Source organism: Hordeum vulgare, chromosome 2H (assembly GCF_904849725.1).
Source record: "Hordeum vulgare subsp. vulgare chromosome 2H, MorexV3_pseudomolecules_assembly, whole genome shotgun sequence".
NCBI classification, from domain to species: Eukaryota; Viridiplantae; Streptophyta; class Magnoliopsida; order Poales; family Poaceae; genus Hordeum; species Hordeum vulgare.
Genome location: NC_058519.1, coordinates 70,676,110 through 70,689,214, shown reverse-complemented (window position 1 = coordinate 70,689,214; position 13,105 = coordinate 70,676,110). Strand labels below are relative to the sequence as shown.

General features: G+C 46.2%; 1 protein-coding gene and 2 pseudogenes across 1 annotated transcript; all 3 read right to left on the bottom strand.

The window, feature by feature from the left end:
• Positions 1 to 399: 399 nt before the first annotated feature.
• On the bottom strand, positions 400 to 1,585 carry LOC123429609 (peroxidase 2-like). Its single transcript, XM_045113633.1, has one exon. It carries the CDS (start codon positions 1,529 to 1,531, stop codon positions 569 to 571), a length of 963 nt encoding a protein of 320 aa, XP_044969568.1. The 5' UTR covers positions 1,532 to 1,585; the 3' UTR covers positions 400 to 568.
• Positions 1,586 to 3,561: 1,976 nt separating this feature from the next.
• LOC123425508 lies at positions 3,562 to 9,158 on the bottom strand (annotated as a pseudogene).
• An 80-nt stretch (positions 9,159 to 9,238) lies between these two features.
• Positions 9,239 to 10,198, bottom strand: LOC123425507 (annotated as a pseudogene).
• Between the last annotated feature and the right edge of the window lie 2,907 nt (positions 10,199 to 13,105).

Sequence of the window (13,105 nt, the reverse complement as noted above, 5' to 3'; positions counted from 1 at the left end):
CACGGCGTATACTATGTGTAAACCGTGTGTTCTTGTCAAGCACACAGCTTATAGTGTGTCTAAGCCGTGTGTACTTGTCAAGCACACGGCTTATAGTTCAAGCCGTGATGGCGCCGTCAAACACCGCTGTTGTAGACACGTGGCACGTACCTTTACCGGGTGACACGCTATAAACCGAGTGCTTTCTTCATATATACCGTGTGAAAACTGTAAGCCGAGAGCTTTTTCTGGACACTCGGCTTATATGATAGCATAAGCCGAGTGCGTTGTTTTTACCGGGTGTTTTTTCTTGTGTACACGGCTTATATTCAAATAAGCCGAGTACCCGAAAAAAAAACACGACTTATAGCTTGCCACACGGTAAAACGTGATTTTCGGTGGTGCATGCCAGACAACAAATAGCAGACAGGAGAAAAATAATTAACAAACAGAGCAGCATCTTCCCTTCAAAAAAGCAACCCAAGCAAAGAAAAACCCACAGACGGGAAGGAATTCTTTACAGCCAATCGAAAATGGGACAAAATGAGATCAAAGTGTAGCTTGCGTATGTGCATTGCCAGCTTGCTAGCTAGTTGACGAGGCGGCAGTTCTTCCTGACCTCGCCGACGCCGCTGCCCTTGATTTCAATGTTGGCCATCTTCACCATCGCCTTGGCGAACTTCTTCTCCCACGACGCCGGGAACCTGGCGTTGGCGCGCACCATCCTCCCCGTGTCCCGCGAGGACAGCAACGCTGCGTCGGACGTGAAGAGCACCCTACGGGCCAGCACGTTCCTGTAGAACTGGTTGTCGAGCTTCCTGGGCGTCACGAAGTCCTGAACCACCGTCGGGTCGTTGGCGGTGGTCGGGCTGGCCGGGCACCGCCGGCGCAGGAGGCTAGCTAGCGGTGCGCCGATGTCGGACTGGGTGGCGAGGCGGTCCGGGACGAAGGAGGAGCAGTGGGACCGGCCGATGGAGTGCGCCCCGGAGAGCACCACCATGTCCTCGGCGGAGAGGCCCTTGGTGGCGAAGCCGGAGACGAGGGTGCTGAGGTTCGAGGTCGGGCCGGGCAGGAACAGGAGCGTGTCGTTGGCGACGGACCTGCGCCCGTCGAGCCGGCCCGCGGGGACGTGGAAACTCACCCTCGCGTGGCTCAGGAGGTAGGACGCGTCGCGGGCCGCGAAGGCGACGATGTCGGCGCAGGAGACGACGCCAGGGCAGGCGCGCTCGACGGCGCCCTTGGCCGCGTCGATCACCTCGAAGCCCCGAAGGCTGGGGTTGTTAGGCGCCCCCAGCTTCTCTGGCTGCGGGTTCGCCGCCGTCGGGTCCAGCAGCACGGAGGCGTCGCAGCCCTCCACGAAGCAGTCGTGGAAGAGCATGCGGATGATGCCCGCGCCGGAGCCGGCGTCGGCGCGCACGGCCTTCTTCACCTCGGCGCGCACCAGTGCCTCGGCTCTGGGGCACGTGCTTCTGTAGTAGCCCACCTCGAGGCCATGGCACGCCGCGGCTAGGAGCATGGCGCATGAGATGACAATGGCAAGCTTATTAGCCATGTCTCCTAGCTAGCTGATGGACGTGTCAGTGTAGGGAGAGATGGGTCTCGAGAAGTGGCTGGGTGGACTGCTCATCTGTGCAGCAGATCCTATTTATAGATGGGAAAAGTGAGCGAGTCCGTTGAACACTGGTCCATGCCACCTCATAGATAAACCACTTAAGAAGTATCAAATGATTTTGTTAGTTGAGGGATTAAGTTATTCGGTTTTAGTTAATTTTGATTGTTTAATTTCCTTTTTCCTGAAATGATTGTTTAATTTTCTTTCATTGCCCTTGGAAAGCCAATAGGGCTGCTCATGAAATGAACTTGCTAAAGAAGGCTGTGGGGAACCATAATATTATCTCAGAGCATGATCCCCAACCTTCTTTTTGCCACCGATGTGACTTATATAACTATTTTTACCGATTAATATACACCGCCATTATGGCTTTCCCGAAAAAAAAGAGGTTTTACGGTTTTAGAATTGAGTGATCAAAATTGATCAACAGGTAAGTCAAGACAGAGAAATGTATTTTTTGCTTAAATTAAAGGCCAAAAATACTACCAACTAAATCATGTGCACAGTGAATCAAGAATAGACGAACTAATTTCGCTTTAATGGTATATCCTGGATTGCAAAAATGCAAAAGATGCAAAGCTTGTTACAGTTCTAAATACTTTTTACCTAGGGTTATATTTACTTAATCACAATAGCTAGGAGTATATTAAGTCGTCTGAATTTTCCATTTTGGTCGGTCCATTTTCGAATGAAGAAGCAGCAGCAACCGCCAGAGGGAACAAAAGAGCAGTCGTTGGCGATCTATCTTAGGGTGGCAGGCTACCGGTGTTCTATCGTAGAGGTGTGCAGGGGGTGTAGGTTTGCGAGAAAATTCTGCTCATTGTCGAGGTTAGAGCATCTCTAGTAGAGCCCTCAAATCCTCAAATCCTTAAAAATAACCGTTCTTTTACAGTTTTCATCGAAAAAATGGCGTAGACTAAAACCCTTAAACCCGTAAACAAATTTAGAGTTCCAACCCTCAAACCCCTTCCCAACCTGTAGAAGTAAGGGTTGGGAGGGAAAACTGCCCCCAACCCGTACTCCACTTCCCACCTCGCGCGGGAGGCAGTTGGATCCCCGCGCGCGCGAGAAAGTCGCCTCGGCCGCCGCCGCCCCGCCTCCCCCCGCGCCCCGGCCGCCGCCCCTCCGCTCCCTCCGTGCCCCGGCCATCGCCCCGCCGCCCACCGCGCTCCGGCTGCCGGCCCGCCGCCCCCGCGCCCCGGCCGCCGCCCCTCCGCACCCCGTCGCCCTCCGCATCTCGGTCGCCGCCCACCGCGCCCTGGCCGCCGCCCCGCCGGCCCACCGCGCTCCGGCCGCCGCTCCGCCTCCCGGGAATATTCCGTTATAAGGGTTGGGTTTGAGGGTTCTAGTCTTTGCCCCTGTTTTTTAACCCTTAAAAGTGTTAAAAATGGACAATTCTCAACCCATAAAACTGGTTTTAGATTTAAGGGTTTGAGGGTTCTACTAGAGATGCTCTTGAAGGGATGGTCAGGGGTGGCGGCAACACGACAATGGGCAGTGGTTGAGGGGGCGTGGCGTCGACAGCAGGCGATTAGGTCAGTGACGGCTCGTCGGCTCGAGGTGGAAGACACGTGGTCTACAGGTTGAAGAAGGCACGTGACCACGGCTGGAAACCAGACGACTTCCAAATAAATTTTGCAATCGATTAGTCTCTAGCCAGTTCTTTACTTAAGAATATCTCTATATAGGGTCAAACCCGTAAAAATATTGCATTTTACAGTTTTTGTTGCAAAACGTATGCAGAACAGAAACCGTAAAAGTGGTCCAACCCGTAAATTTTTTAAGAGGCATGGAAAAGCCACATCCGAAACCCTTATTTTTTAAGGTTGGAAGGCCAATTCTAGGGGGGCGTATACCGGTCAAACCTTGTCGGATCAAACATGCCACCACGGAGTTTACCGGAATTCGTCATAAACTCGCTGAGTTTACCGGAAAAGACCGTTGGACGCCACAACCGATCGCCGCCAGTTTCAATTGTATGAGCTCGACCTCGCCATGACCTCCCATGACCTCAGCCTGGCCGTCGGAATCTTCCCAACACGGCAGGCAAAGGGGCATGGCTCGGTCGGCGCGGCTGGCAACAGAACAGGGCGTGGCCGGAGAGGCTGGGCGCGGCCAGCGTGGTGATGGGGTGCGGCCGACGGGGACGGGCCGCGGCCGACGAGCGACGGGGCATGGCCGACGGGCGACGGGGCGCGGCCGACGGGCGGCGGGGCGCGGCCAAGAGGGTTGGACGCGATCGGCGTGGCCGGCACGACCGGCTGGAGGAAGGGTCGGCGGCTACCGGGCCGGAGGAAGGAGCTCTTTATCGTAGTTTTACAGTTTATTTTACAGTTTCTGTTTAGGCCCGTGTCTCAATTTTACAGTTTACGTTTTTATAAGATTTGTTAGAGATGCTCTAATAGTTCACCCCTCAAAACTACTGAATGTGAATATTTGGTGCAGTGCAGTATAATTACTAACATCCTTAGTATTGCCAGATTACATGCCCGTTTCGACACGATAGAAGTTCTTCAGTAATGCTACACGTTTACGGTTTGGATGTTAGAGACCAACTAGTCGAATGCCCGTGCGTTGCCACGTGATAAAAATATAGGTATGGAAGATTTTTTTAAGTGAACAATATTTGTCGAACAAGCTATCATGATTATATCTCATGTCCACTCTTCTCCACAATAATTGTGTCTCCAGAATTATCTTCTCCTAAAAGAAAACATTATTCTTACCATACTTTCCATCGATCTAGAATTATCCTCTCCTAGAAAGAATACATTCCTCCTCACCCCACTTTCCATCGATCTAGAATTATCCTCTCCTAGAAAGAAGACATTAATCCTCACCCCACTTTCCATCGATCTTCAGTCTCGCTGGTTTGTTTAAACCTTCTATTCAAAATTGTATAATTATTTTGTCTCCTGTTTTATCATTGGTCAGTTGAACATTCTTTGAGTATTTTATTATTAGTCTTATCTTCATCTACTTGCCCTAGCATTGTTGGTTACTTTTTGTGCACTACATAGCAAATGGATGAAACGGACCGCGAGACACGATAGCCCATTGTATGTATGATTTAAAAATGACATGGTTGTAAACCACATATTACAAATAAAGATAAGATGCATTCCATAAAAATGCTACCTTCCAACATGTACACTGTCCATAGAAAGCACATAATAATCACATAATACAGCTTGATCAAAATTCAGGAAACATTGATAGAAAATTACAGGCAAAAACATGACATACCGTTTTTAAAATAAGTGAAATACTCAAAAGAATTAGTGAACTGCACCGGAAACAAATTAAGTGGTACTACAACAACATTCACCATGATTATTTATTGTGCTAGTAAGTAAAACAGGTGCAAGTTTTTTCTTCATGTGAGAGAAAAAGCATATTACAAAAAGGTTGTCTCATGCATACAACACATGGCCAAAGTAAAAATACACATGAAAAAACCCAGCACACATGACATTCTTGCATAGAGTTACTCAAAAAATATCCTCGCATATCATGAATTATACATTGCTTGGCTAAAAGAACTTAGACATAAACTACGAAGCTACCTCCCACACATCCCATTTAGTTCATCAAACACTCATGAAGCATGGTACCTCCACACACACTGCCAATATGTTGGCTTGTTACTCACACTTTGTTCCTCCCATGACCTCCATGCAACCCTCCAATAATCTCTTTGTGTGTTGTGTGCTTCAACTCTCAACTTAATTTGGCATTTCTTTGTCTTTCCAACAAACTTGCATTTGGTAGTGAAGCTGCGAGCGTGAGTACTTGTCCCCTAGCTGTAATATTTTGCGATAAATTAAGAAAAAGTAAGTGAAGATCATAACGATACACCATATTTTTAAGAGCAAATGATTTGTCCGGAAATCAATATTTGTACATGAATCGGGTTTACATTTCAGTTTTTAATTAATAGGCCTATCTTGATAAAAAATCATGGGCACACAATTCAACGGGGACATAAGAAGCAAGCGCGATTGCTCATATTAAAGAAATATCTCTTAAAAAAATATAATTTCACTTTGGCTTAGACACACCAGACAAAGATAGTTCAAGACCGAACAATGTAAAGAACCGAGAGTAATAAATGTTTAACGGACCTAGAAAGAGTGGTTGCCAAGAAAACCTAGTAAAACTATTAATTAGTCATTCCATGTTGTAGCACATAAGAAATTTAATTCCGTCCAACATGTAGCACAAAGACTAAGTACTCTTATAGAAACATATACGTCAAATAAATATAGTGGTAAGGCTCAACGAAAATAATGACATGCCCGCAAGAGAGCTTCAGCCTCAAGAAACGATACTGACCTTAATCAACACCGTAGAAACAATATTATTATTATGTTTTCTGCAACATGGTACACTATGTAAAAGAGAGCCAATTAAGTGAAAGATAATCAATTATCAAAAAGTAGTGCTATCTCAACATGATAGTCACCCTACATGCATCTAATTTTGTTTTAGAAAACCGAAACCTGACCATTTGACCATCTCTCCCAAACCTCCAAGTTATGGTCTTGGTGCAAAGGTGCTAGCTAGATAGTGTATTTTTATCAAAAGATGGAATCAAATGACTTAAACACTTAAACTATAATAACTGAATGCCGCCTCGCTCGGCTCTTGACTTGCTAAAATTATGTTATGCACAAAATGGTGAGCCTAAAAACCAACCTTCAAATTCATCCAACTTCATAAGCAAAGCTTAATTCCTCCTACCTCTAAACACAACAACAAAATAATTTTTTTGAACTGAAAAGGATGAACAAATTGACAAATTTACCACAATACTAATGCATTAAGATAAATACCAACCACATATATCGATTGCCGGAGTAGCCATCGATGACATCGAGCTTGGAGATCAAGTGGTTCTCACTGCTGGTCAGAAGCATGGTCAGTCAATGAATGCAAACTAAGGTCCTTATTTAATCTAAGATCTAATACCACAAATGTTCCACCTAGGCGGTGCATTTGTTTCTCCTGATCTGTGTGTTGCATAAAATTGCTTTCATGACAGCTGGAGGAGATAGCGCATGATACAACGATGACTCATGGTAATATGCAGGAGACTGTGGCGCCGAGACCACCGGAGGAGTGGGGCGGTAGCATCGATCACATTCCTGCTAGGAGTGTGTTGGTGCCAAATATTAGAGAGATGACTCATAAAAAAATAAAAGTGCCGAATTATTTTCAGAATACACGGAATTACCATACATTAAAATTCAAATGACCTTACAACATGAACCTCAAAGAGGCTTGGCGTTCATGACAGCCTTGAGAATTTTCTTTTCCATTTTATGTTCAGCAACTCAGATTAGAATTCAACTTGCAGAAGAGCTATGTGTGTTCCACCTTACTTTGTTCTTTCAGCTTCTCCTTGTCCGTCCATCTCTCTAGCTTCTCCACTCTTTCATTCATCTGTACATCATCGCATATGATTTATAGGCATATTTTCATACTGTGTAGATCTCCTCTAGCTTTACATGCATACACGCCTAATGCAAATCTTAAAAAATGCAAGGAAACGATGAGGGGGAGGTTAAATTATGGGGGCCTGGCGGAATGGAGCTCGAAGGCTCTGCAACCTTGGTCTATGCAAACATGATCATCAGAAGTATTAAAAGCCAAATCTCACTGTTTCCTTGCCGACTTCACCATAGTCCATTTCAAGCCATGTGTATTTCTTTGCGTAACACTCGAAATTTTTGCGGTTGGACCAACTGTTCTTAGTTTTGTCCTCAAACTTTCCTTCGAACTCATATATTGCTTCATCTCCTGTTGAACAGGGATGTAGCTTTAGTTGACCTCGTGCCCCTACTCTCCCCCATCTATTGAGAACCATGAAGCTTCCACCAGCATCAGATTCTAGAGTTAACAAACACTAATTAATTTTCTATTGTATGTTACCCATCATTCATAGATTCCTCGTGCTGGTGCTAGTAAGCAACAGTGACTTGTAGTTGCAGGACGAACCTAAATCTTGAGTGATACAAAACTTATTATTGTTGTCTCCAACATTAGTCTGGTTCAAGGTGGCATCATAAATCTCATCACCCTGCAATAAAATATGTATAACGAAGGTGTGAAAAAATTAGTAGAAAGAACAGATAATTGTTCAAGGTAGCTAGTGTACATACTGAATACTAATATGAATGCTTTGTAGCTACTGTGCATAATGAATACTAAGACGATACATGAAGGACGCCATTCAATTTTTTTGTCGGTCTATTCTCTTAACACATGGTATATTAGGCCTGCTAAGATGGTATATTTGGGTGACGCCATAGTCTATCACATCTATGAATATTTATAGCCAAAGTGACAACCAGAACATGATGTAATGCATTAGATACCATATGAATGAGAATATTAAATTTGGTTAGTGGAACTGTTTAAGTTTGACATTCATGGAGAGATCATCTTTTGCTCTGAACTCACCCATCATGCATACTGCACAGGAAGTAGGTGTTCAATGAACCATGGTTTCAATTGAAGTGCACACATCCACGATACAATATGGGTAAGAAAAAAAACAATAATGAACTCATGCACCACTTGCAATACATGATAGGTCATTTTTATATCATCAGGGATGTGCTCATCCAGCACTGCAACACCTTTCTTCGTAACTTTGACAATCTTCTCCTTTTTCACCTCCTCTTCAACCTCCCCAACACCACTTGCACCAACAAAATACATAAACGACCATGCCAAAAAATTGTTGCACAAGTAAAGTTCAAACCTCACCCTCCGATGACCAATACAAGAAATTAATAGATCAACAAACCTTTTGCAAGTTTCTTCTTGTCCTGGAAACCACCATCAGCAACTGCTGCAGAATTAGCAGGGGTTAATAGCAACCCCTCAATAACATCCTTCTTGATCCCATTCGACGCGAGTCCTCGTGCCTTGGCCAAATCTTGCAGCTCCCGGTAGCTCATGTATTGTAACTGTGCCGCATCCAGCATCACATATGTGACTATATTTTCCTTTTTCAACTCCTCAACCTTCCCATCATCATCTGCACCAATACACAGTGAACAGTTAATACTCATGTAAAGTTCAGATCCTACCACTCAATAACCAATATAAGGAAATTAATAGACAAATAAACCTTCTGCTACTTCCTTCTTGTCCTGAATACCACAATCCACAACAGAAGTAGCAGGGCTGGAGAGCAACCTATGTAGAACATTCTTCTTGCCCCCATTAGCATTGAGCCCACGTGCCCTGGCCAAAGCCTGCATCTCACGATAGCCCATGCTCTCTAGCTTTCCACATTCGACATGTCATTTTCCTCCTTGATTTCACCGTCACCACGTCGTTTCCTCTTCCTTTTTCTCTTTCCTTCCGCTTTGTCATCAATGACCACACCGCCTATGCCATCTACATTACACATCTCAGCTGCACAAGCTGCCTCCTTCTCTTCCGTATGGATTGCAGCGTCCAGCCTTAGCACCTGGTGCAAAGGGCATTGCAGGAAGTAAGTCACAAGGACAATCCCCAAATGTGCCAATATTGAAAGCGTAAAGATACACATCACAGTCGCACCTAGATGACGTAAACATAAAGAGGGAAAAATGCAAGTATAGACAGGAGAGAAATTCAGAAGGGGAAAATTCAGATAGCATTGCTGATCATGTGCGTGACTGTGCTACTGCTGCTGTCTGAGGCAAAATTCAGAGAAAAGGAGTGCAAACACCCCGTGGCCCCTTCTCAGACGAGAAGCGCACGGTTGCTGGAGCACTCGGAGCACAACTGCAGCAGAGCCACCACGGCGAGCTCCTTCTCCCTCGCCGGGCCGTCCTCGATGGTCTCAACCAGTGCGGGTATCCCACCGGCTTCCACCACAGCATCACGGCCATCGGCTATGCTCGCGAGGCTGGCAAGAACCACCATTGCCTTCTCCGACGTCCCAGTGTCGCGCTCGCCGATGAGGTGCACGAGCGGCACGACGGCTCCCGCGCTGACAGCACGTTCTTTGTTCCGGCGCGCCGAGCAGAGACGGTAGAGCGTGGTGAGCGCGTCCTTCTTTCCCCGTGTGGAGCCCACAGAGAGCAGCGCGACGAGCAGCACGATGGCGCCACACGCGCCGATGGTGGCGCGGTTCTCCTTGATGCCCGACAAGCTGAGCAGCGCGCAGGCAGCATTCTGCTTGGCGGAGGCCGTCCCGGTCCGCAGCGCATAGACGGCCGACTTGATGGCGCCCGCCGCCGTGATGGCCGAACGGTTGCGCTCCTCTAGCGAGAGGTTGAGCAGCGCCGTCACCGCATTCTCCTGTGCCAGCGGGTCGGTGCTCCACAGTAGTGGCACCAGCACGGGGACCGCGCCGGAGATGTCGACAAGCTCGCGGAAGTCCGAGCGGTGCTTGGCCAGCAGCCTTATCCTGGCCGCCGCCGCGCGCCGCGTGTCGGGCGCGGCATCGGGCCCCAACGCCTGCACGCACGCCAGCACGAACGGCCATGGGGAGTCCGGGTGCAGCAGCGTGGAGCGTATGGTGCGCATGGAGCGGCCCGGGCGGCGGGGCGCGCACGGCGTCTGCTTGGGCGAGAGGATCTGGGAGCCAGCGAGCGAGACCATGGCTGGCTGGCGTCGGCGGGCGGAGTGATGATGGAGGGAGGGTGGTGTGCTGGTGGTTGCAGCGGATGGTGCGGATGGTGCGCATGGAGCGGCCCGGGCGGCGCGGCGCTCCTTGGGGGATGACAGGAGGAGGGAGGAGGCCAGGGAGGAAGGAGAGGTGAGCGCCGCGGAGGGGGTGGGGGCGGCGAGCGAAGGCTGACTGGGTCATTGCCATTGGATTCCCGAGAGCCGAGGGCTGCCTGCGCTCAGCAGGGGACACCCCGCTCGCCTTCCCCGAGGACGGCGAGCACGACGAGGCAACTGAGGCCGCCGCCGCGGAGGACTTCGCCGCCAAAGCCTGCGCGCAGGACAAGGTGAGCCGCCGGGCCGCGAGATCTGCGCCCGCGCCCGCGCATCCCTCCGCCAATCCATTCCGCCTCGATTCCGGTTTTTGCTCCTCGATGGAAGATCGTGGGCAGAAGACAGTGGAGATCGTGGGTGCGTCACGAGATGGAGGGGATCGTGCTCGCGCGTGCGGGATGGATTGGTTTTTTTTACCGCACGATCGAGGGGTGCGAGGAGAGTCAAACCGGTTTAATTGTCGTTGGTTTTTGGAGGGTATTGAAAAAATCAGTGGGGCGACGGGAGTGGGAGGAGGGATCGAGAGGTGGGATTAGCTGGAAGGTCGAACCATCGTAGAGGTTGAACCATCATGACGGCACATCCTGCTTTAATAGTAGAGATGTGGCGTAAATTGCTTGAAAATCAATGGGCACACAGTAAAATTAGGGGTGCCAGTAGGTTGTTAGTGAAAATAATGCATGCAAGTTTTATTCTGTAAGCCATGGTCGTAGGTTTAACATTTTGGTGGTTCTCCTACTCTTTCAAGGTCTAGTGACGGACAAATTAATAGGTACATGAAAACCTGTTGTAGCTCATATCTACGCATCTAATTCGTTACACGCCGAGAAAAACATGTCATCAATTTGTTTGCTTCAATGGGAAATGACTAGGTAGATGCAGATTCGATTGATAGATGTGTGCATATTAACTATGCAAATGCCGGGTGTCCTTCATTATACTTTGCGTTCGCTGAAAGCTAAATTTAAAGTTAATAAAAGCGTCATTTATAAGAAAAATATCAAATGAAAATTATCTTGTAAGTATACATATTTTCTGTTTGAATGATCCGTGTTCTTGATTTATTGTTGGCTCCCAAAATTGATTTTTTTAGCATCTTTTCATATAACAACTTCTATCTTATTCTGAATTTGATACACATGGAGAAACGTGGCATCGAAAAAAAATGTTGTGCTTCAATGGCTAATGGCAAGATAAAAAATTCAACAAAAAATTCGGTATGTTTTCAGTTTTCTTTATCTTGCGGACGTGTTCTATCTTTTATTTCGCAAGGAAGTGATCTATCTTTTGTATTAACTGATAATATATCATCTTGCATGTTTGCAGTTTGAATGATACATGTGCTGGACTATATCGTGGTCTCATTAAACAATTATTTCTACTTCTGCCGTTTCTGTCCCTTCCGACGATTCCAATGTTTACTTAATAATAAAGAGGCTATCGCTTTTGTTGGAAAACCCACCGAGGTAATTTTACAAAAAAACTCTTACTTTATGACATTAAACTCGTAGTATATATTAAATGTTTTTAAAATACTCATATCTTTTAAACCGTAACTCCAAATTTAACATATTATATATGGAATTTGATTAGAAAAATATGTAGAATTTAAATATGATATTATTTTATCTGTTAAACGTTTAATAAAAATACTATCTAGGGTGCAATCTTAATAAATAAGTCATTATTCGTCCTTCTTTCATACCGGTACTCATCCGGGTTGGGGATGAACACGTCAACAAAATCAGGATTAGAGATGAAACTGAAGGTCACTTCACTGATTCATTGTACGTATTAAATCTACATGCAAGCCGTGTTAAAATAGAAGACTTGTGAAATTTTAAACTGCATTTTTGTAGGATAAGACCATCTTTATTTGTGCCGTAACTACAAATTCTCAGATTATAGACCATTTTTTATAAATTAAGAACGTGTAGTATTTTTTCTCCCGTTGCAATGCATGGGCCCTTTTGCTAGTACAATTAAAACGATACTTCTTCTGTTTTTAAATATATATATTTTTAAAGATTTCAGTACAGATTACATACAAAAAAATAAAATAAAAATTGTATGTATAGACTACATACAAATATATAGACAATTAGACATGCTTTAAAATATAAATTTATTTATTTTATTTTGTATGTAGTTTATAGTAAAAAATTAAAAAACTAATATTTAGGAAAGGAGGTAGTACATGTTTTATATGACAGCTTCGATCTTACTCCGGAGTCCGGAGAGAGGTACGTAAATCAACACTTCCGTACCCATACACATTTGGTAGAGTAGCTCGGAGTACCAAACATTAATTATGGCGGCTTTCGCATAATGACAATGCTTCCCATGCATCCTCTTAACAAAGCATTTCTTTTTCGCATCAAACCAGCAACAATATACTACTGGTACTCAGCTTTATCCATGCCAGGGCGGCTAATGAGCAACACGACGGTCCAACACAGCTGCATCCATGGATGCATGCACATGTTGGCCTGTATAAGAACCCTGTACTTTCACTTTCTTTAAGCAAATCTTCGCTCCCTTTTCGCCGCTCATGAATATGTTGCGGTTGCGCTCTCGCGGGAAGGCGACTAAAGCCTACGCTTTCGTCTTTTTTGTGGGTGCCGCGCGATGGGAAGGATTAGGGATCTCGAGTACGTGGTAGGTTGGCTACTTGGCTTGGACATGTGCACAATGCTCCAACCATGAGAAAGCTCTAGGGTTGTTGGGTTCATATAATTTTATGTTTTTGGAAAGAGACGGGGGGCGATGTCATGTGCTGCCACCTAC

Coding starts and splice junctions, on each gene's coding strand:
- LOC123429609 (XM_045113633.1), bottom strand. CDS start 1,531: ATGGCTAATAAGCTTGCCATTGTCATCTCATGCGCCATGCTCCTAGCC.